Below are 25319 nucleotides of genomic sequence, written 5' to 3'. Positions count from 1 at the left end.
CCCTTGATATATCCAAGCAAAAGCATTAACACAATACAGTACAGTTGTATAGTATAGTGGAAGCCATGTTGGAAGTTTTATGAACACACTCCTCTTACCACGAAGTTGGATAAGTTGAAGCTTCAGAGATTTTATTTCGGATGTCAGTCTAGTGATTTCCTGTCGGTACTCCTCTTCCTTTTGACGCAGCAAGTCGATGTACTCCTTTTGATCAGCTGCAGTTTTTTCGGCGTTGATATTTCGTAACTTGTGCTGGTTTGCTGGGGCTGGCACCGAATGCTGTTGATGGTGTTGGGCAACAGCGGATATCACTGGAATTTTGTTGAACTCTATAAAGATGTGCGAAAAAGGACAAAAGGATGCAGATATTAAAGGAGTAGATACTGAGATATTGATATATATGCTAGAGGTTTACTCGTATAAAGAAGAAATGTATGCTGACTGCAATTTCCTTTGGGTTGAATCTATTCTATACCATATTCCTATTGAAGAATCAACAATATTTCTGAGAATGAGGATATAAGGTGTAGGAAGCTTTTATTCTATTTCCAGAATCTCGCATACAAAGGAATTCATTTTGTTCTTTAGTCAGAGCTACGATAGTCATAGTAGATAAAGGATGTGAGAATGGATATTGGGTTTGATTTGAAATAATTGGGAGTTTTAATTAGAATATAGGAATTTTAATTAGAAACTCAACTTAATATTTTTACTTTGATGAAGTTATAAAAGCAGAACTACCTTTAGGCGTCAAAAAGAGCTATGCATTTTATCTGGCTGGACGTTATTGTGTGAGTGGTATTTCCTTGATTAAGTGAGTTAGGAATGCGGGAAATTTGGAAATGAAGTCTTTTGCTTCGGATAATAAATTCTCTAGTCTTAAAGCAAAACGAACAGAACTATTATGTCAAATTTTGACATTTGATTTTCAAAATAGCACCATCATTAGTTTTTTGTAGAAATATGAAGATTTATATTTCGTGACATGATTTACTTTTTATGTTATATGACGTTTCAAAGAAAAACATTTAATTGGGAACCATTTAAAATATATCGACATGAAAATAAAAAATGCTACTGTCCAGAAAGCATAATTTTATTCATTTACTCAGAATTTTTGTGATTTTTAGGCAATTGATCTTTGACTTTTTACATTGTAGCTTCTTTCCACTTAAGGGCCTTGCACATGAACAACGAATGAACGAATGGACAAACAAACGTGTTCTTACACATTTCAAAAAGTCAATTTCAAACAAAACACATTTAAATTATAAGAAACCAATTGACACTTATGTTAGGATAATCAAATTTTCATTTTGTTCTCTAAAACAAGACAATTTTGTAAAAACAATTTGACAACTGTCAAACTCTATTCGCGTTCCACGTATCATCCACACTTCAACGAATAAATTCGCGCTCAACTTAACTTTAAAACTATTATAAATTGACAATTCGTCGCTGTCTGTGAATAGAAATAAAGCTCATGTGAAAGAAAAGTCAAAATATGCGAACAGCCACTGTTCGTAGCTCATGTGCAAGATGCTTAAGTAGTCAAGGAGGAGCTATGAAATGAAAAAAAATATTTTAATTTTATTTTTAAATTCATGGAAGTGAAATCAAATGTCAAAATAAGTCACATCAAAAGTATCCGATGTGAACAGTGTGTTAGTCTGAACATATGTCAAAACTAGAAATTTAGTGTTAAGGAACACGTCAAACAAACGTGACTTATTTTGAAGTCTCATCACATCATCTCGGTTGCATTCATGTGGATTTGAATTTCAACATTTACGTCATTTAAAAAATCAAATGGGGACCTTATAAATTCATAAGATCAAAAACTAATGCGGTTTTCCATGGGTAAGATAAATCAGTTTATTCTTGATCTCGATCAGTCAAAACACAATTTTATTTTTTTTTATTCCATGTGGAAAAATAAACTAATTTATTTTTGATTTAAGATCAAATCTGCAGACCCTAATTTTTTATAGATACAAACTTTTTAGTCCAATACTTATACAATTCTTAAAAAATGTTTAGCTGTCAATTTGTGTAACTTTATACGAGTATTTAAAAAAAAAAAAAGGCAAAAGATTTTTCTCTCATTGTAAAGTCGAAAATCACAAGGAGCAAGGCAAAAGGTTAGATCATATCTACTTTTTGTTGCCTGGCCTGGCGCAATTTAGACCATAATGGGCACGCTGCCGGAGACGCGCCTAAAAGTCCTAGCTGTAAATTTAAATTCACTGATTAGGATTGAACGAAGAGCCAATATGTTCCAATTGTGAAAAGACTACAGTGTTAATGGCTAGCGAAACTAAGCTAAACCATAAACACAAATTGACTCATAAAAATTACAATATCGTAAGAAGAGACCGGCCCGACTCCACTCAAGCGGGCGGTGTTGCTCTCTTTATACGGAAAGGCATTAGTTATAAAGTCCTATACAACAATGAATTGCGAAAGCTCAAGACGCTAGATGTTTGCGTTGTATGTATCTCTCTCACTCAAGGGAAGCGGATGTAAATATATTATGCGGCTTCAAAACTCGAGATTCTTTTTAGGGAACTGAAACTGAGCTTGGAAGAAAACTATTTCATCTTAGCCGAAATCTTTACAGCGTTGAATATGGTTCGAGTGACATAGCTCCACCAAATAACAGAAACCTGACAGATGGATGAAACAACAAAACGAACGATGGAACGGACAAAAACATGTACAGACGACTTACAGACCCACGTGACTTGGAGGTAAGGACACTGAAGTCGTCAATAAAAACTGTCAATCTGTTGATTAAGGAGAACTACAGGTTATCTAATTGAGTACTGAGACAAGAAAAAAGAACGATAATGACCTTCCGTGTCTGAAACTCCAAAGAACTGAAGAGAACAGGGACGTACTCAGGACAGCGCAAATAGATCCAGAAGAAGCCATCTTTGACGATTACTTTTACATAAATGAAGATCCGAAGGAAAAAGTGGAGGCGGTGGGTGCTGCTTTAGACAAGGTGAATGTTAGCATTCGCCCCAACCACGTCCTGGAAAATAGAGCCCTACTTAATCACTTTTACCTTCGAAATGATATGACACAATGGCGATCTGAGAACCGCGGTTTCATGCGGTTTCATGACGATTCCTTGGCAAATGCCGAGCAAACGGGAGCAAGTCCCTTGTTAAGGACGAAAGTTGAGCTTCAGCTCAACTTCAATTCAATAAAAATAAAAAGTCAGCAGGTGTCGACGGTATCAGCAAAGTTTTCGAAAAAACATCAATAGGGCTCTAACTAAGTGGCCTGCGGATAACAAAATATTTCCGGATAAACAGTTCGGGTTTAAGGCCGGTGATGACACAATTCATGCTGCGTCTAAACGCGTTTCTAATATCCAATGGAATAAAGCAAAATAACAATGCACTATTATTTTTGTTCTGGTTGATCTGGAAAAGGCCTTTGACACCGTATGGTTAGAGGTTCTTTACCTAAAACTGAGCAGGCTTGGCATAAGCAAGCCATTGTTGTATATACTTTATGATATGCTTAAAAGAAGAAAGTTTGTTGTCAAAAGTGGCAATGTTACTTCTACCACAACATTCTCAATTAGAAATGGTCTTCAACAGGGAGCGGTGAATTCGCCGATTCTCTTCAGCATTTACACCAGCGATCTGATAGGTAGTCTTACAAAGGCAATTGCGTACGCCGACGATCTAATTGGGTACAGAACGGCCCGAAAAGGTTGAGGTTATTAGAATTCTCTTGCAGCGTGATTTTAACAAGATTCAGCGATATTGCGACGACTGGAAACTGAAAATAAATATCCAGAAGTCGGAGACAATTCTGTTCCGGACTCTGTTGGCTGGGACCACGAGGGATACGTGTAAGAATTGGCGCAAGATGGTCATCGTTGATCTTCATGGGCAGCCATTAGCTAGCAAAAGTGTAGTAAAGTACCTCGGTATCTGGTTAGATCAGTATTTATATTTCGAGAGACATATAAATGCTGCTCTGACCAGGGCCAGAAGAGCCTTCGCTCTGACGAAACGGCTGTTTTACAGCAGTCGGCTTGACCCCAGAGTGAAGGTAATTTGCTACATGGCCCTCATACGGCCAATGATCGTTTATGGTTGTCCTGTGTGGTTCAACGTTGTCCCTTCCCAGATGGAGAAGTTTCGGGTGTTCTAGCGGCAGTTTTTATGACGCTGTACCGGCTTATATCGAACAACTGAATCTTCCTACATGGATTACTATTCCAACGAGGTCCTACACAACGGGGCTAACTGACAGTTTTGTGATAAAACTCGTTCGAGGTCACATTGCCAGAGCTATGTCTTCGACCATCAATTTAATTTTCTGTGCGAACGACGAGTATTTTGAAAGTGCACGCTTGAGCGGCTTCATTCCACCAGAAGCATTTCTCTTTTTAGACAAATGCGGTCTGATACGGTCTGATTGGCAGTTCCGCTAACCACGTCAGACGAAGAACCGTGGATAGGCGACTCCTGTAAAATCGGAACATCATGGCACAAGGCGGAGCAGAGCTAATTCGGTTCAGTAGGGCTGTGTCCGAACGGGACCGAACTAATAGGGTGAAGCAGGAGAACCGGATTTTGGTGGACTCAATCAGCACTTGATATTGGGTAGTCGGTATGGGGTTTTAAGCCTTGGCCGGCTTACATACTTGATTTATAGTTTTAGGGTTTAGTTTTAAGTAGAATAGGCATAGTGACACAAAAAAAAATAAAAATTTAAAATAAAAAATAAAAAAAAAGACAATAAAATATAAAAACAAAAAGCGTTAGATTTGCTGCTGTGGTTGTTCGTGTTTTAAGTTGTTTATAGGTAGTTTAAGTTAGCTTAAGGTTTTATATTAAGGACCTTATTTTAAGCAGTTTTAAGTAAAAATATTAATATTATTTTTTTTTACTTTTTTAATAAATACAAATACAAAATGCCGTAGCAAGGAGGCATGAAGTGTATCAAAAATTGAACCATTCACTGAATATGAGGATAAAAAGTTTATCGACAATACAGGCAAAAATTTCTGATTTTCTACATAAACCTGAAAACTGAAAAATTAATAAGATAATGACCAGATACATTATTGATCTTTTGCGGGAAGACTTCATTCCCATATACTAAATTAATTATTTATTTACTTACTTATTTTTATAAAACATTCCCACCAAACATCACCAAGCACAATAAATCTTAAATTGGTTTGACTTCAAAAATATGTTGTTTTGGTTTGTCAAAATGACAGCGCAAACTTTGGAGATATATGTATTTAATTTCCCAGCAACCAAATTTAATAGGCCCATAGTCCTTAACCTGACTAGTTAAATGGTTATTAGTATGGTAAAATATTTAGGGCCCAGTTAATACTTTAAGTGAGCTTTTATTTTGATTATTAATAAGGCTCTAAGACTAATTTCAATCTCACCAATTTATTGAACAGAATCTTTATAATGCAAGACCTTTACAACAAAAATAGCATATTCTTCAATAGATTCGAAAAAAACTATTACAATTCTGAAACTGTCAATAATATTTAATTTTACTTACCATCATCATCACTGTCATATCCACCATCAGCAGTCAAACCGCCAAAGCCACATTTCGTCAATGCCAATAATGATATGATTGTTACAGAACAAATTAAAATCAGTAACTTTGCCAGCAGCTTTGATCCAGCCATTCGAAGCATATTTCATTTTTCTCTTTCAAATTTTGTAGTCATCATACTTTATTAAGTTGTCTCATTTTCTAAAATGAAATAAAAGAGAGAGATAAATAAAAAAAAACACATTTAAATATTAAAATAAAATTAAGAAATGATCATAGATTTTCTTCATCTACTACATTCTTTCTCTACTAACTCTACTACTCTCCCAACACACCCCAAATCAATTGTCATACAACTCAACGAACCTAACGAAACTATTTGACATTTGCCACTCGTATGATCGAAAGAATTCCAAGTTTTTTGTTCTCCAACTCAGTTGAAAACGTCGTCGTTCAATTTTGCACTTTAAATTATTTTAATCTCAACAATAATTTCGCATTATTTTTTGTTTTTCTAATTTCCTTATCATTTTGTGTGTTAATTAATTGTGAAAAACGTAAGTATTCATCAAATTTCTCATTGAAATCATAAATTTCATGCTGTAAATGTGTAAAACACCCAAATTAATCGTAATAATAAAAAATGATTCCAAGCAACAAGTCGTTTTCGTTTTCGTTTTTTCTTTTTACTCTTGACTTCGACTTGGTGTTGTAGCACTCAACAGGCAGAGGCTTGCTTCGTTTCGTTGTTGGATTTGGTCGTAGTCGTCGTCGTATCGTTTAGAGATCATGAATCATTCCAATCAAAATGCCCAAACTCGCAAATGTCATCATCATCAACATCATCGTCGTCGTAGAGCAAACACAGAACTCTCTCGGAGGAAAAACATGAAAATGAAAAATCCAGAGTGAGTGGAATTCTCCATATGGATCGCCAATTAGCTAATTTGTTTAATTTTCCTTTTTTTTCTATAAATAAACTGCGCGTTTTTCAATAAATTTCCATTCCATTTATTTATTATCAATTTAAATTTATTGGAGCTACCTACATACCTACGTTGGTCGTTTTCTTATTTGCTTTTGTGGGGTAGTCCTGCACTTCCGTCTCAAATAGCTTCTTGGTTCTGTGTGAGTTCCACTTGGGAGATGATGACGTTTGTAGATTTTTGCAATTCTAGTTGGAATTTTCATGTTTTCTTCAAATAATACGACGGCAATGACGAACGAACCTTATCGGAACTTTGGAATATTTCAGTGGGCGAGTTGATAGTGATTGCTACTGTTAGAAGTTTGTATAGATTAAAGTACAGTCATTCAATAGCTCAACGACGGCGGCGGCCCTGACTCTGCTTAGGTATAGGGTTAATTGACCAATTTTGTCTCGGGTCAATCTCTAATGGATTCCCTATCAAAGTTCATAAATGATTAGAAATTTCATAACAATTCTGTTCTGTGATTTCTTTATGTTATTTTCTCATTTTTGTTTGTATTATTTCAGTTGAAGATGGAGAATAAACAAAATGATGGACCATGGGCTTTCACACCCTCCTCATCTACTACTGAGTAAGTTTCATTTTATTTGCATACAAATTTGTGTTTAAAATTTCCCAGTCATTCCTTCGCCTTCCTTAAGAGTTCCCACAAATTCATACATTTTACTTTGGAGTACAAATGCACTCGAAGAAGTGTCAACTTAAAACGAACAACCAAAGTAGGGAGACAAAGGAAAAGTTCTTCTTGTTCTTGTTCTCCTTCTTTTGGTGTTGTTGATGATCCTATTGTTAGCTTGGTGTTATCTTTAATAAATTTTGTTTGCCTTTTACAACAACAAAAATATGAAAGGCTTTGCAAAATTTTGTTCTTATCAAAGTTAAGTTATCATCAAGTTTTTTTTTTGATTTTATTTAATTTATTTTGTGAGGTTTGAGTCACCAGTCGTGACTTTCTTCTATGAGAAATCAAATAGAAAATTGTTTATGAAAAATAATAAAATTGCTGGGAGAATAATTTATACTCATACTGAATCATTATTGTTTATTTATTATTATTGTTAATTATAGTTTATAGATTTTGTAAAATGAAAACCGCAGAGTTTATGTTATGGAGATTGATAGCGTTGAAAGTTCTCAAAAACATTAAAATCAACAAAACTTATTAGATAAGTTTTTATCATTTTTTTTATTTTGAAGTATAAGAACGTCTCATGGTGGCTTCTATTAACAGTCCAAAGATCTTTTAGACCCACGGAATAGTTTTTATTATGGGCATCCAATCGATTCAGTTGATTTTTCTTGGCTTTTGGAAGAATAAATTATTAACAACAATTTTTCTTTAAGAATAAGGACATGGCAATACTGCCGTCTGCCTGATCGACATTTCATAACAAAAACAATTTAAATGTAAAGAAGTTAAGATTCAAATAATAAAAAAAAAGTTCAATTAATTATATAACAAAAAAAAATAATAGTTTGTTAAAGAATCAAGTGCGAATTCAACAATTTTGAGATGATTTTGAAATAAAAAAAATATATCAATTTTTGCATGATTTGTAACACAAAATAGTAACTATGAAATTTAGTTTGAACCTTCAGTTGTTACAAAGGCTATGCGGCACAGAGTTAAGATTCAGTATTTCCAATCGGGCTCTTAATATGTAACTAATAAACTCAGAAGATTACTCGTTACTGAAATAATTAGCCTGTGATGTTATTTGGTGCTTGAGGTGTTTCTATACACATGTTGTTGAGGCGCTTGAAATGTGTTCACTGAAGATATGATAATCAGTTCTGGCGACCAGATCATTGAACATGGTGTGCCATTGATTCAAAGTACTTACTAACTTAAGGTTGTGCTACAGTCCGGAATGGACTTGGGCCTCAATCAACATGCGTCTCCAGCCAGCTCGGTCCCTAGCTAGCTGTCTTCAACTTCGCACGCCAAGTTGTTTGAGGCGTTCACCCACCTGAATGTGCCACCTGAGTCGCGGTCTTCCTCTACTGCGCCGCCCATCGAAATTGGATTCGAAGACCTTCCGGGCTGGACCGCTGATGTCCATTCGCTCTACATGACATAGCCATCTAAGCCGTTGGACTTTAATTCTGCTAACCAGGTCAGTGTCCCTGTACAGCCCGTACAGTTCGTCGTTATATCTTCTCCTCCATTCTCCATCTATGCGTACGGGACCAAATAACACCCGAAGAATTTTTTTCTCGAAGCATCCTAAGACTCTCTATCTTTCTTTGACAGGGTCCAGGCCTCAGCGCCATAAAAGACAACCAGGATGATGAGTGTCTTATGGATGGTGATTTTAGATGCTCGAGAGAGGACTTTACTTCTCAATTGCCTTTTAAGTCCAGAGAACCAGCGATTTGCAAGAGTTATTCTTCGTTTGATTTCAGCGCTGGTGTCGTTGTCTGTATTAATAGCGGTGCCTAGGTAGACAAAGTCCTTAACTACCTCAAAGTTATAGCTGTCCATGGTGACGTTTTGTCCAAGACGTCGTTGTTAAGTGTCTTTTTTTGATGACAGCATATATGGTCTTGCCCTCATTGACCACTAAACCCAGCTTCTTCGCTTCCGTCGCAATGCTCAAAAACGCTCCACTGACATCACGCTTTGATCTTCCAATGATGTCAATATCATCTGCGTATCCGAGTAATTGGATGGACCTTTGGAAGATTGTGCCTCCAGTGTTGACGATTGAGTTTTGCAAAATTCTTTCCAGAACGATGTTGAAGAAGTCGCATGACAGTGCATCGTCTTGTCTAAAACCTTTTTGACATCAAATGCATCGGTGAGATCTTTTCCGACCTTGATAGAGCAGCGTGCATTCTCCATCGTCATTCTGCACAAACGGATAAGTTTGACAGGGATGCCAAAACTAGACATTGCTCGGTAAAGCTCTTCCCTATAGATGCTGTCATACGAATCGATAAAGAGATGGTGGGTATCGATTTTTTTTCCAAGATCTGCCGACCGAAGTTTGAATATTTGGTCGATAGTGGACTTTCCTGGTCTGAAGCCACACTGACCAATCAGGTTGTTGACGAACGGCTTCAGACGTTTACATACTACGGCAGAGAGGATATTATATGCAATGTTAAGGAGACTGATGCCTTTTTTTACCTTTTGGTAAAATTTACGAACCTCATTCCTGTTCCTTGATCGCGTGCTTTTCGTGCTCTCTTTTTTCATCTAAGAAGCCGGTGTTCCTCTCTCCTCTTCTGCTCGTAGAGCTCGCTAAGGTTTGTAATGTAAAGAGGTGTTATGCCAGACTCTACATATGTACATAGCATAATTGGACGTTGAAGAAGGCAATCTGGACAAGCGTTTGAAGAAATACCTTTGCGTGGCTTCAAACTCCTCCAGTTGTAAATGTCCAAAAACCGAAGCACATGTAGAAGTTCAACGTTGCTTGAAAAACACGATATTTTTATTTAAGATCGATTTTTTGGTTAGGGTAAAACTTAGGCTACATCAAGTTAAGAGCTACTTTGTTGCTTAGTTGCTTTTCTCTTTCACGTGTTTCGAAACATTAAGATTGTAAGACAAACTCCAAGATATTTGAAATAATTAACGCCCTGAATGGGTGCGTTGTTTGGGGACCAGTTTTCTTCTGCGAGTCTTCTTTTCTAAAGAGGTTCAAAAATCATTATTTTTGTCGTGTTAGTGTTGACGCATAGACTCCAGGGTTTATATTAAGTTTGTTGTTTTGCAGATGAAGGGTAGATTGATTGTCAGCCAGTAAAATTTAATCGTCGGCGTAGAGCAAAACTTTGATTTGTATACCGGCAAACAGTATTCCACCCGGAAGTACATTACAAAAGTCATCAATAACCAAGGCTAATAATATCGAACTTAATATACACCCCTGGGGGACACCTAATGTTGTTTCAAACCATTCAGATAATTTAGTTCCGTCCCACATTGATGCAGTAGATGAGGCACGAAAGTTGAAATAAAACATTAAGAATTTACGTGAAATTCCTAAGGATGACAATTTTTACATCAACGCATTTCTATTTACCAGGCTGTCTAAGGCTGCTTTAAAATCCACAAAACAGGCATATAATCTCCTTTTCTGCTTAATCGATCTCCTGGCAATATTCGTCAGAGCGTATATATGGCCTTGCGTTAAAAAAACCCGATCGAAATCCTACCTGGAACATGGTGAGTCGGTTGTTGTTCTCAATCCATTCCGTCAACCTTTCATAAAGAACTGTCGATATTCCTCTATAGTTCTCTGGCTGATTGGTATCTTCTTTTTTTGAAGATTGCAAATATAACCGCTTTGTTGAAATTGCTTGGAACAAAAGAATTTTTATAAAGTGTGTTGAAATATGCCAGAAGATGATTTTTAAACGGTTACGCACTATTCTTATAGAATTTAATTGGAATGCCATCTATTCCAGGAGCTATATTATATTTCATTTTACTCTGAGTAGTTTCAAGCTCAAATCGAGTAATAGGAATATCTAGTTCGCAGATAGTGATATTGGGTTGTGCATAATAGAAAGCATGGTGATTCTTATCAGCCGATAAAAGGGTTTTAAAATGACCTGCTAGTGTCTCACGACTACCCAGCTCACGAACAGTGTCCCAGCTCACGAACACTGTTCTATATTGTATTGATTTAAAAAGTAACTAGATTCTAGTAATGTAGTATGTATGACTGTCATGCTAGAGGTCTTGGCTTTCTCGCCTGCGTGTGCCACCTAAACTTTTTGTCAAGAGCACTGCCACTTCTGAGGAATTGACAAAAAAGTGAAGGTTCAATCGATCCTTCACATAACACGCACGCATGAAAGGTTGAGAGTTTTAAGTCGCGTTGAATGTTTTTTCAATATTCGTTTCGAATAAAAGTAAAATGCAAACCGCTTATGACTATCATTCTTTTTTTTCAAATCATTTTTAATTTGAAGTACTTACATTTTTACATTCGCTCTAAAATAACATTAACTTTGTATTACGTCAACACTAAAATTTAAATGATTCATTACAAATTATGACTCAAGGGTGACCCATATATTAACAAAACCAGCGTTTTTCATGTATTATGGCTGTATGTTCAAGCGGCTGACTTTGCTAGCTTCCCAGTAGCAAATTCATTCGATCATATTTTTCAAGAACTCGTTGATGGTTTCGAGGTGTAGCTCACAGATTGCTGCTGCTGCTTCAAGGGACCAAAAAACAAAGATTCGCATTTTGGGTGCTTAGTAAAAGACACTTTGATCACTTTGTCTTGTTTGGGAAAAAAATTTAACACACTTAAAGAAGATAAGAAATATCGTTTTTTTACTTGTATAAGTTTTGTTCTAAGCAACTTTAAATTTCATGACAACAATAAATAAATTTGTTTGCTTTTTAGAAAACTGCATAGGTTTGTAATTCATATTATTTTTAAGTGGATATAAATTTAGCACATTTTAGCCCCAGTTTAGTTGAATAAAAGTGCACTTTTCGAGGTAATCTGGTATTTGTTAATATCAACTTATTTAATAAATCAAAATCTACTTAAATAGTAATGGCAAAAGGACAATGGTGCTCAGAAGATAAACGAAAAATAATTTTGCTGATAAAAGACAAGGGAAGGACAGTTTCTGACATATCCCAGCTGTTGGAGTGCTCCAGAAAGAATGGTTACAACGCGCTTCGGCATTTTGAAGAATTTGGAACCATTAAAAAAAATCGAGCAATGTCCTGGTAAAAGGAAGTACACACCAAACGAAGACAAAGTAATATATAGTTTGTTAGCAAAAGAATCCGTTTCAAAACTCCAGTGCCAGTCCGCAACGAACTGAAAGAAACTTATGATGTCAACATATCATAAAGGACGGTAAGACGCCGATTAAATGAAAAAAAAAATATGTGGTTGAGTTGCCTATCAAAAGCAACTTGTTCTTAATATAAAGACTTGAAAGCCAGATTAGATTTTGCAAAAACAATTTTGAACAAAGCACTCAGATTTTGGAAACGCGTGCTTTTGAGCGAAGAATCCAAATTCTGTCGGTTTGGTTCTGATGGCAAAAAGTATGTATTACATTATATTTATTTACAAAATATGCAACCTAATCCTCGATATACTGTTAAAACGGTCAAACATGATGTTATGGTCTGGGCTTCACTTTCCTGGCACGGTGTTAGTATAGTAAAAATTGACACAAAAATGGACCAACATGTGTACAAAAATATCCTGGTACTCCATATGATTCCATTTTCAGAAGAAACTTTACCACTTCTAAGGAAATGTATGCATGATAGTGACCCTAAGCACACATCACAACTTGTGAAGAATTGTTAGAGGTAAATAAAATTAACGTTCTAAAGTGACCAGCGCAAACACCCGATCGAAATGATGTGGAACATAAAATTAAAAAAAGAAAGCCGAAAAATGTGTGTGCTTAATTCTTCCAAAGACAATAACGAACCTAGTCACGTCACTGAGCAAAGAAGAAATGGCTCCAATAATCCTTTGATATTGTGGCAGATCATTCTTTCTCTGGAGATATTTGAGGATCAAAATTCCCAATGACTTAGTCACCTAGATGACGTTAGCTCCTGATAGTAATAGGTAGAGGGACTTGAATAAAGAATGGTTGGAATGGATCAGGGTTGTCCAACGATGATGATATTTTAAAAGCGTTACTGAGCACGGTCCTTATGCACGCAACACTCTGCAAGGGTTGCTGACAATCCGGTTTTATTGATTTACCGATTTTCATAGTATTACCTTGAAAGAGTCGCATGCTGCCAACCTTATTCAATTGTCTTTCACACTTAAAAGCAAAGTCCAGAATTTATAATGGCTAAAAATTTCATTACAAATGTAAAGCCTTGTAGTTTTTATTTTACCTCACTTTCGAAACCGAAAAATTAGTGACTTCGTATACTCCTAAACCCCAGAGATGCTTTTCAAATAAGAAGTTAAAATCGGTGAAAATGTATTGAAATGGTTTTCAAGGACTTCAGTGTTTCTCAGGAATTAATCGCTGCGTTACTTAAAATAAATTAAGTGGAGCAACAGTCCGTTGAAAACTATGGTCTAGTAACTTACAACACTCAATAATTACTGTGTGCGTAACGCTGTCAGGGATCAAGGGGACCTACAGTTTTAAACCGATTCCGAATTACATACTTAAGAAGGCACCTTTCATGACAAGAATTACTCTTGGTGGATTTTCCAATTTCGGCCACAATCTGTATGATAAGCTATTGCATAAATACTCCTTTTTACGTCATAGCAGTGAACTTTTAACAGATAATTTCAGGGTTCAATAGTGAAAGCGTATTTTTCATTCTTCGCCACCGTCGTTGTATTCATTGAACAATGTTTTTTTCTATTTTGGGATTCATATATTTCAAAAGTCAAATTAAGTAACGCAGATGAATCTTTTGTATCCATTATTAATGAAGCTGTACGTAGATTTGTTTCACTTAAAAAATCTAAATCCAGTCCAAATCCTGCTTGGTTTAATATGAGACATATTAATTAAAAAATAGAAACAATAAAGCATTGAAACTTTTTAAAAGGAAAGTATTGAACTTCGGTATTCTCAATAAATTTTTGAATCGATCCCATATGCTTACTATAGAATCTAATATACAAAATAATTGTAAAAGCTTTTGGAATTTTATTAACTCTAAACGTAAATCAAACGGTTATCCAAACTGTATGAAGTACTTAAATACATCAACAAGTGACTTGTATGAGATTTGTAATCTTTTTGCTGTTTACTTTCCAATGACAGTATCTTTTAATATTGGTTCAATGATATTACAGGTTTCAGAAATTATGACAGCCCTGCCTGACTTACGATACAACAAAGAAAAAGAAGCTCCTGATGAGATTCCACCCATTTTATGATTTAAATATGCATCTTCCTTAGCTAGACCTTTGACGACCATCTTTAATTTGTCTCTTTCTCCGGGTCAGTTCCTAGAGTGTTGGAAATTGTCTTACATAACACCAGTATTACAGCCAGGATCTAAACAGGATGTTACTTGCAATCGCGTAAATCACCAGGATCTTTTGAATAAACTTTTGCAGTTTGGTTTTCGCTCTAACCTTTTCGATTGAATAAAATCTTATTTAATTCGAAGGGTTCAAATTGTTAAAATTGATGATTATTTTTCGGAACGGATCTTAGTGCCATCTGGTGTCCCTCAGGGCAGCCATTTGGGACCACTATTATTCCTATTATATATTTATGATATTCCTGACATATTCAAAAATTCATCATGTCTTCTATTTGCAGATGATCATGAACTATATCGGTCCACAAATCCATTCAAGATTGTACCCTTTTGAATGGAGATTTAAATAGATTGGCTGATTGTGTGACAAAAATTTTCTACACTTGAACGTCTCTAAGTGTCAAGTTATGTCCTGTTTCCGTTTCAGTTCACCTGAAGACTTCAATTACACTATTAACGATTCAGAACTAGAACAAGTGGTTCAGAAAATAGATTTAGGAGTTGTACTCGATACAAAACATTCCAATCAAATGCAAGGGTTCATTAAGAGAAACACTGACGAATTCAATGACTCATACACGCTTAAGTCCTTTTTTAATTCTTCGGTTAAATCAGTACTGCGGTACGGTTTGGAATCCAACTTATAAAAACTCGTGTGAGCGAATCGAAAAAGTACAAAGGAAATTTACAAGACTTGGATTTTTTAAATTAAATTGGAGTATTGATACTCAACCTTATAAACCAGGTGCAAGTTATTTGGAATACAAAGTCTGGAAAGTCCTCGTACACACTCTGGAATAATGTTTATCAGGGACATAGTCTCATACCATATTGAATGTCCTCCATTACTTTATTCAATATGTATACGCGTTCCTAGAAGTAATTCTCGTGATTTTATTTTGTTTTATGAGCGTTTTCATAGAACGATCTATGGTCGTAGTGAACCAATCAGGGAAGCTAATTTGGTTTGCAACAAATTAGACTTTTTTGGTACTTGCAATAGAGATACTTTTAAGCTATATGTATCTAACTTGTTAATTAATTTTTCTTAGTGGAGTTTTTTAAGGAAAATTTGAAGTAAAATTTCGTGATCAAAATAACAACATGACAAAAAGGTATGAAATAAAAATGAAACTCTCAAACTCTCCAAATCAAATAAAATAAAAACAAAATTGTGATTTGTCATAGTTATATAAAGACAGTCTTAAAGTGAATAGCCAAAAATTGAAAAGAATAAATAATGGGACCCTCGTCCTGAGGCTTTCTTTTGTGATAAACTAGATAAATAAAAACAAGAAGCTAGACACAAGAGGGGATTACAATAATCGTTATCATAAAATTTTATAGTAAATTGTACATTGAAAGAAAAAAAAACTCTCATTATTCTTTTTCTTTCCAAAAGAATAATATTACTTCCCCCCGCCTCCTTTTCCATCAACAAGGAAGCAAATAAATCAAATTCTACTTAAACCAGCCTCTGGCAGAAATCTACTTTTAAACGACCAACTTACTCATTAAAACTAAACTTTAAAAGAACTTTTCCAAAAAAAAAAAAAGATGGAGAAAGAACGAACAAACAAGAATAACCTTTCATTATTATGATAGTCTTTTTCAAATGTTTATGATGTTCAATTATTTGCATATAAAAACCTTTTCAAAGTTTATTATGTTGCCTTAGCTTAAGCCCACAAGTAGTGACAGACACCGCCAGCCAGTGCCAGTGCCACCGACACCAAACAATGACAACGATACCGACACCGAAGAGGAACATTCTCTCTCTGTGTCTCTGAGTCTCTGGATCTAACCAACAATATAATTGCATTAGTTTTATCCTTACTCACGTTTCGAGTTCAAGTATGTAATTGAAAAACATCTACTTACACTATAAGTAAACTGCTGGATCTTTTATAAAAGAAGAAGAAAGGTTTTTTTTTTATTTCGAAAGATGGAAGGAAGAACTTCCACATTACACCCTACACCCTACAACCATACTCATTGGCATTAACATCTCATTTTCATGCGCATTCAGTTTCCTTTAACCTCCTTTTGTTCCTTCGTTGTTCGTTGCGTTGGTTCGTTCCATTCTTCTTTGTGTCCTGTATCTTGTTCCTCAGTGCCTCAGCTCAGCTAAGTTCAGTTCTGCTCTACTCTGTTCTGCACGCAATGAATATGTTTTTTATTATGTAAATAAACATACACAGGATGAGTTCTCCTTCGTCCTTATATGTTCTATACTCCACTCTACCATATACTCTGCTCTAAAGCTTTAATAATAATAATTCTAGAAATAGGACCAAAAAAGAAAGTTACATTACATTACAAAGAGAATGAAGGAAAGTGTGAGGGTGCGAGTAGTGAGAGTTCATTGCCTCATCACTTTTAAAGGTTTCCCACAAGGATGCCATTTGTATCATGTATCAGTGTGTTTTTAAGTGCACTTGAATCTAATGCCTCTTTGGTTTGTATGTTTGTTAGAAGTACTTCACATCTATATAAATATACATATATAGAGTGCGATATATATAGTACACACACACACACACAACATACAGTACCTACACACTTCACGTAATTAAATTAAAATACATACAATTCTAGAGAGAGAATGATCTCCTCAATGAATGAAGAGGAAGTTAGTTGGGTGTTTTTGGAATAGTTTATTTTTGTTTGTGGGTTGAATTGCTTCCGGTCATCGAGGGTTTATTTGATGTTGTTCTTTTTTTTGTTTTTAATAAATAATTATGTGAGATAATAATAATAATTATGAGTTAGTTTCTTTTACTTTTTAGATTTTTTAAATTGATTCTTTTTTAATGGTTCTTGATTTAAGTTTAGTAACTTTGTGATGAACTGTGCAGAAGCAACAGGTTGGGAAAAGCCAAGCAACTTTCAACCCGTGGGTGTCCCAAAAGACGACACACATTGCTAAGGAGTTGACAAAAGGAAGTCTTGGCTGATTATCTACAAATCACTGTTCAAAAGGGTTTTCAAATAAAAAGTTTCATTATGAATACACGACTGTTTGGACAGCTGTTACTTTTGAAACTCTCATTTTTTGACATGTGACAAGTTTAAAATACGCCATTACCAAATCGAACAATATACGCTTCGAAAATACATTGAAATGGCGAACATATTCCAGTAAAAGTCCACACAACTAAAGTACTTTTGGAACGTCTTGAAAAACCTTTTCCTCGATATTAAAACTGGTGGACAAATTTGAACTGTTGATATAAAGTTGTGGCCACACAATTAGAAACGAGATATTGTTAATGTTTTCATTAATAAGATTTTCTTTTAGGCACCACTGTGTTTTGGCTAGTACCGTAAGTCGATAATGGCTGACATGTGTGTTTTAATCATGTGGTTTCCTCGACGCGGGAAGTTGTCAAAACGTGGTTATTTTAGGGAATTTATTTAAAGTCGACATTTTTGCTGGACAGAAAATTAAAAACGACAACTAGAATAAATGAGTTTGTTTTAAATTCGTCTTTTTTTATCGATGTGAGTTGATTGTTTTGATTATATTTTTATTATTTTTAAAATATTATTAATAATACAGTGAAAAAATGGGTAAAAATAAGTCCAGAACCCCGGAAGCTGATTGTGCAGTGTTATCAAAATGACAATGAGTCAATGAACTCCATAGCTAAAAGATTTAGCTGTTCAAAAAAGATGGTATTTGGAGTGATCCAAGTATTTAAAAAAACTGGAAGCTTTGAAACTCGTAAAAGAAAGCCAATTGAGCGGAAAACGACTCCTAAAGAAGACAGGCTAATATGCAGAAACAGCAAGGTCGATCCTTTCATGACTTCTGGTAAGATAAAAGATATTGTTACGCCCCACATCGGTCGAGAACTGTCAGCTAGAACCATAATACGTCGCCTCTTAGAACATGGTCTACGCGGATGTTTTGCAGAGAGAAATTTAAAAAAAAAATGCCCTGGAGTGATGAATCTAAGTTCAATTTGTTTGGGTCAGACGGTAAAGTGTACGTTAGATGTCCTCAGAAAAAATAATCAGACTCAAAATACACACTGAAGACCGTGACACATGGAGGAGGAAACATAATGGTTTGGGGTGCATTTTCTTGAAGTGGAGTTGGTCCATTAGTAAGGATAAACGGTCGAATGGATCAACAGGTTTATAAAGGCAAACTGGAGAATTTCATAGAGCCTTATTCATTCGCACACATGCCCATTAGTTACGTTTTTCAGCAGGACAACGATCCGAAAAGTTTCACAGATGTTTTTTGAAGAAACTTTTTAATTTACCCCTAAAAACACATAACTATGCCTTATATTTGGAAGACTACATTTTAAAGGTTTTATCCCATCATGATGACCGACTGACCAAACGAAATACACTTTGTGAGCTAAGAAACGAGGACTGGTGGGTGTCGATATGGAAAGCTCTGGGAAACGCGTGAGGAGAAACAATATCGCTGAATCCATCAAATTTGAATCAAGCTAAAGAGGTTTTCTACAAAATCATACAAAGCTATGAAAATTTGCAACGCGATGCTCTTATGGAGCAAGCTCGAAAAACACAAAAGCAGGACTCTTTACTCACAACTGAACCTGAATCTTATAGAATCAAACTACTTTAATGATTCAATGAATTACAGTCAAATATCTTTAATATTTAAAACAAGATGTGAAGTCCTTAGCTTAAACGGATCACCATACAAGGGCAGTTTTAATCGGTTTTGCACGCTTTTTGATTTGAAAGCAAAAGAAGATTGCTTCCACTTCATGAGTGTATATGTCCCGTTTTTTATTCCTACAGAAATGGAAATGGCCTCAGACTATCCTTCTAAAAGAACATGCTTTTAACGGTTCCAAAGAAAATTTCTATTCCAACGAAGAAGGATATGTCGACACCCAGGGAGTTAGCTAGCGTGGAAGAGTACCCCTAAAGAATAAAATCGAGTATATCATCTGGAAGAGTGGAGTTATGCATGTGGAGATCTTTTAGAACTTTCGAGTACGAGTAAGAAAAAAATATTGGTCCCATAGACTTATTAACTCGCTTAAGAATTAGGATAGCAATGACACTACCGGACAAACTTATACTGTCTTTCCAAAAGTAAGCTTTCTTAATAGAGCTAACTATAGGAGCATTATTGACAATAACCGTGAAAACCGAGAAAGTGGCAGAATTACTCATGCCTTTTAAAAATGACCAAAAGTTCTTATTGCATTTGGGGCATTGTATCTAATTTTTGGCGTAATTTTCGGTCACGCCAAAGTTTCCGGTTACCCTCAGTTTAGTTGGCTATATAACACCAGAAGCTTGCCCTTTTTTTCCTGATAATCTTTTTGCAACTCAAATCGAAACATAAAATAGCTTTGGGTGTGATACTTGTAACCCTATTGGGGAAAAAAGTTAGTATTGCCAAAGAATCATACTAGTCATCATAGCTGCACTTGAGTCTACGTCACTACCAAGGATTCAAATTGAGACCGTCCTAGTTTGCGTTCTGTAATGTCAAAATGTTTTCTAACTGGATTTGTTTTACACGAGAAATTAGCAGACATGATGCTATGTTCAGATGTGCCTTGCCGGCAGGTGTCGATACAGAGATTATGTATTCTTTAAGCCCAGAGGTGAGGAAACAAGTCAAGAATATTTTCAGAATTGTCACATTTGCCTCGAAAATCTAACTGTTTTGTGCGGTTTTTGAGCTACCTGTGCGTTAAATGCTGGTGCAACTGTTATGATGTATGGATTGCTCTATCAGCTATGATTAAAATTTTGTGAGGCCGGAATTGAATGATATTCATATGAACGACAAGATGGCTAGGCAACGAAATTTTGTGATTTTACACCTTATTACCTTTTTTTACAAGGCTCTTTAGAGAAAGCTAAGCAGCTCGCCGCCAAATTTACGCTGCCATTGATTGTTATGACTCCGCCTGTACTTGAGCGAGTTCGTGATTCTATGGGACCAATCTTTTTTCCCACTCGTACTGGGGCAAGAGTCCTAAGAGATCTAAACACACATAAATCAGCTGGTCCGGATAGTATCCCCGCTAATGTTATGAAGAGGTGTTCTTCAACGCTGGCAAAACCACTGCTTAAGGTTTTTCATCTGCCCTACTCCTCAGGTCTCGTTCCGAGAGGATAGAAAACTGCACTTGTCCAGCCCATCCCCAAAAAAGTTGAATCTTCCTCACCCTCTAATTACCGACCGATTGTACTGACGTCCTTTCTTTCAAAAGTCATGAAAAGGCTGATTAATTATCAGCTCAAGAAATATCTTGAAGATCAAATGCTTCTTAATGACCGTCAGTACGGCTTTCGAAGCAATAGGTCCACTGGTGATCTAATGGTTCATCTTACCGAACAGTAGAGCAAATCTTTACATCGTTTTGGAAAAAGTAAGATTATTGCACTTGATATTTCAAAAGCATTTGAAAGGGTTTGGCATTAGGCTCTCTTATCGAAAATGCGTGCTTTCGGTTTTCATGAATCCCTCCTTCATTGGATTAGTAATTACTTTTCGAATCGTTGAATACAAGTGGTATTGGATGGGTTCATGTCTGAAAACCATAAGATAAATGCTGGTGTGCCCCAGGGCTCTGTTCTATCTCCACCACTCTTTCTCATTTTTATTAATGATCTTCTGTCTGCGACAACTAATCCAACACCTTGTTTCACTGACGATACTACTCTTAGCTTTTCGTATTCGTTTTCAGACTCATGTGAAACTGCAACGACAAAATATGATTAGCTCATAAAATTCCGACCTAAACAGCGTTGTTCTATGGGGATTAAAAATCGCGTTGAATTTAATGCTTCGAAAACCGAATGCTTTCTTGTATCGTTAAAGCGAGATATTACCCCATTGCCATTATGCATGGATAGCACTTGCATCAATGAGACTTAACACCTTGATATTCTCGGTATATGTGTCACCAACCACCTCTTGTGAAACGTTCACATACGCAATGTCGCCAAAAATGCCGCAAGGTGTTTGGGCTTCCTTAGGCGATGCAAGAAATATTTAACCCCTTATGATCTAGCTGTTATCTACAAGATTTACATACGTCCAAAGCTTGAGTACAAATCCCATCTCTGGGCTGGTGCTCCTGCAACTTACTTAAGCCTCTTGGATAGTATTAAACGTAGAGCATTTAAATTGATAGATGATAATATCCTCATAAGTTCATTTGCTTGAACATTGTCGTAAGGTCTCTTGTCTCACCCTTTTTTAGCGTTATTTTAACGGCTTATGCTCTAGTGAAATAGCCAGTTGCATTCCTCCCCTTAAACAGTTCAACCGTAATACTCGCGCTTCTAGGAATGCTCATCAGTATACCCTCGAGTCCAACTTCGGCCGTACTGTCCAATACAGAGATTCGTTCTTTAGCCGTACTACGCGAATGTGGAATGCCTTACCACACTCTGTCTTTCCTTGTCATTGCAATATTCAGGAATTCAAAACCAATGTGCACCGACATCTCCTCTAAACCCTCTCCCCTTCCTAGTGCTCACACTGTGTCTGCATAATAAGGGTAGTAATATCCCCTTGAGTGGGTGCTTATTATAGAAAAAAAAAAGAAAAAAAAGGTTTATGTTGATGCTCCATACAGAATTCAAGGCCTTGAAGATGGAATTTGTGAAGTTATCGAGGACATGAATGAATGAATTAGGTGGGGCAACAGTCCATGAAGAATCAGGGCCTAGTGGCTTACAATACTCAACCATTCGTGAGTGCGAGTAATGTTGTCAGAGATGGAAGGTTCCTACAGTTTATATGCCGAATCTGAACAGCTAATTTGAGTAAGCACTTTTCATGACAAGAATTACTTTTGGAGGATTTGTCATTTGGCTGTTATTGTTCTTCTTTCTACAATGAAAAGTTTTTAACGTTTTGCAATGAAACCTCTTATGTTATTTAGTTGATGAAAAATGCTTCGATCATTAATGCCACGTTATTGGCAGTTCGAAATCAAAATTTCAAAACTGTCGTAGATTGAATAAAATTAAATAAATAAAGTCCTTAAAACAATCACAAAAATGACAGAAGCATCCATTCAACAATTTTCAAACTAATGGCAACACATTTTATGTCCAATCTGCCAAAGCTGTGCACGTAGATAAGTTAATAATGTAGCTCTACTAAAAATGTGCACCCCCATCTCCATCCCATACCTACGTTACATATTCACTCCATATAATATGAATGAATCAAAAATGAAACAAATAAATTCAAATATGAATTTTCTATAAATAAAATTTATAACTACTTCCACTGCTGCTGCTGCTGCTGTTGCTGTTACTGTTGCGTTGCGTTAATAAATTGCTGCAATATAAAATCCATCAGTTCGATGCAAATCAATACCAATTACAGCTTTCAATTTCAAACCACATTGACATAAAGTAAAATCCTTGCCATATTTCATCATCATTGATGATCATGATGATGACGATGACGACGATGGAATGGATGGAACGAACTCTGATTCAGGGAGAAGCACCTAAGGGTTAACCTAACCAGAGGCAGGGAGTACATACCACCCTCCTCTTTTTGAGAATTAGAATTTTCCAATTTATCCCAGATTGTGCTGGATAAGTGGATATGAATGTGAAGTGAATATGGGAAGGTAGAGAAATCTGGAGAAGGAGGTGGGATGCTTTGGGGTGGAAATGTGGGAGGGTGGAAGAGTGTTAGCTCCATCTACTATATATGTGCGAAATCTACTAAATGTGAATGTTCCATTCGACATTCGATGATAAATATATGTAGGTCCTATATGTAACTCCAATCAAATGTAATTTTGTTCCTATACTCTTTTCAATATCTACGCTTACTGGGGATGGGGACTGCCGATGCTGACTCGGGGCAATTTAGTTTAAAGTATGCGCACGTTCGTTGAATTTTTTCCTTCTTTTTTGTTTGTGTTTATTTTATTTGCATGTAATTCCAAAATCAAAAGAATTTACATTAGTTTTTCTTTGGTAAAATGAATTTCGGGCTTAAACTGATAAATGTAAAATATCTGACACAAATTAGATTGAAATTTGTATTTTTCAATAAGAAATGCTTTGTCATTCAAAAAGAAAAAAAAAGGAAAAGTTAAAGTTAAATAAAGAAGAAGAGGAAGTAGAAGAAAATAAATTGAAAACATAAATAGCTTTCACACTCAATTTTTCAAAATCAGAACCAACAAAAATAAAAGAAGTAAAATACATAAATCGTTTTTGTAATTTATTCCAATGATTGTGCAGTTTGTCTTTTTTTTGTTTTTTTTTCGTTTGTGCACAGCAAAGAAGAAGAAAAATAAAATTGAAGACAGGGAAGAGACAGTCATTTGTTGAGGGGTTCCAAAGAAACCCAAATCCATCACGTTCGAAATTATTTCAAGGGATGATTTACATTTGTTTGTTTCTGACGATTCTCAAATAATTGAAGTTGATATTAATTTTTCTTTTAATGAATAACGCAATTTTCATTTATTTGTTGATTTTAATTTTAAAAGGGAATTTTAAAATAAAATGCACGACTTAGTCGCACGATGTTGAGATTTAGATGAATTGCGTTAAGAGGTATACAACTTTGAAATTGAATAAAACAAAGACAATATTTCTCAAATTGATATGAAATTTACTTTATTCGAAAAATAATTGCCTGGCATTGAGGTTCATTAAAAAGTTACTAACCTAATAACGACACAACACATTACCAGTGTTTTGGTGGAAATCTATCAATAGTATAGTAAGAATTTACACGAATAACAAAAACAATATCCGCAGTATGAATACTACCGATAAAAGTTAAAGTAGAATCTTGCTAAGGAGGGGGTTTTAATGTTTGTACGAATCTCGAATAGATTTTATGTGAGTTCGTTCTCAAATGTTGGTACGATTGATATTGCATTTGTATCTCGAAGGCTGTGTTCGTTGAGTAGTTCTGAATTTGGGATCATGTGTTTTCCATTGAGGAAACAAATCGATCTGTTACTGTTAATGTTGATATTACATATTTAGTTTTGTGAATGAAAATGGACAAGAACAGATAATTAAGTTCTGCTATGTTTCCACTAAAGGTTTATATCAGTTTAGATTGAATAAATCTTTTTGGTGTTGCACAAGAAGATTTAAAAATGATTAAGTTTGACATCACTTTCTAAAATGCAAATAGTTTTTCGATGTTTCTTATGTATTTTAAGTGAAATAGTTTGATTCGTGTTAAACAATGAAGAACTAAATATAAGAATATGCTACCTATTCCATGTGCAATTTTGTTTTAAGTTGATTAAAACAAAACTATATTGTTGATAAACAAACATGCATTTAAACAGACCGTACTTTTCAGTTCACTCAACAAATATGAGCATCTCACGTTCTTCAAAGGCAACCGAAACGTTTCCAGGGGGAACAAATTTTTGGATCTTTGTGAGTCTTACAACTTTTTAATTTTAAATGGAAGAAGTGCCGGAGATGTCGAAGGAGAGTACACGTTTGTAAGATCATCAGGGCAATCGGTTATAGACTATGGTATAGCTGCGGGTGCTTTTTTGAAACTTATCGTTGACTTTAAAGTCGAAGCCAAAACATTTTCGGAACACATGCCACTTATAATTACTTTAAACAATAATATAGCCGCTCAGTGTACCTATGCCGAACTAAAATTACCACCAAGGCTGAAATGGAAGGATAATTTGCTTCAAAAGTAACAACAACATCTGAATGATGAACTAATTCATCTGAAAAAAATATAAAGCATTGTGCTCGAGAAAAAAGGAAGATTATGGTAAAAGTCTGGTTAATTTATTATCCGA

General features: G+C 35.5%; 2 protein-coding genes across 8 annotated transcripts in view; one reads left to right on the top strand and one right to left on the bottom strand.

Moving 5' to 3' along the window:
• The window catches only part of LOC129948994 (chondroitin sulfate N-acetylgalactosaminyltransferase 2), a 34326-nt gene extending 28340 nt beyond the window's left edge, over window positions 1-5986 (bottom strand). Inside the window, exons 1-3 of the mRNA XM_056060166.1 lie at window positions 5923-5986; window positions 5557-5757; window positions 99-329 (exon numbers count right to left, since the gene is read on the bottom strand). Coding sequence (XP_055916141.1) covers window positions 99-329; window positions 5557-5698 — 373 coding nt within the window. The 5' untranslated portion in view covers window positions 5699-5757; window positions 5923-5986. The remainder of the gene's footprint in view (window positions 1-98; window positions 330-5556; window positions 5758-5922) is intronic.
• The window catches only part of LOC129948995 (synaptobrevin), a 97638-nt gene continuing 78278 nt past the window's right edge, over window positions 5960-25319 (top strand). For 2 of the 7 annotated variants that reach the window (XM_056060170.1, XM_056060167.1), the window contains exons 1-2: window positions 5961-6113; window positions 7055-7119. In XM_056060170.1, coding sequence (XP_055916145.1) covers window positions 7061-7119 — 59 coding nt within the window. In that variant the 5' untranslated portion in view covers window positions 5961-6113; window positions 7055-7060. Of the gene's footprint in view, window positions 6114-6724; window positions 6911-7054; window positions 7120-25319 lie in introns of those variants that run through there. The other 5 variants (XM_056060169.1, XM_056060172.1, XM_056060168.1 and 2 more) reach the window with 5 other exon arrangements.

This window comes from Eupeodes corollae, chromosome 3 (assembly GCF_945859685.1).
Source record: "Eupeodes corollae chromosome 3, idEupCoro1.1, whole genome shotgun sequence".
In the NCBI taxonomy this organism is placed as follows: Eukaryota; Metazoa; Arthropoda; class Insecta; order Diptera; family Syrphidae; genus Eupeodes; species Eupeodes corollae.
The sequence above is the reverse complement of the archived record's forward strand: the minus strand, read 5'-3'. Positions and strand labels throughout refer to the sequence as shown.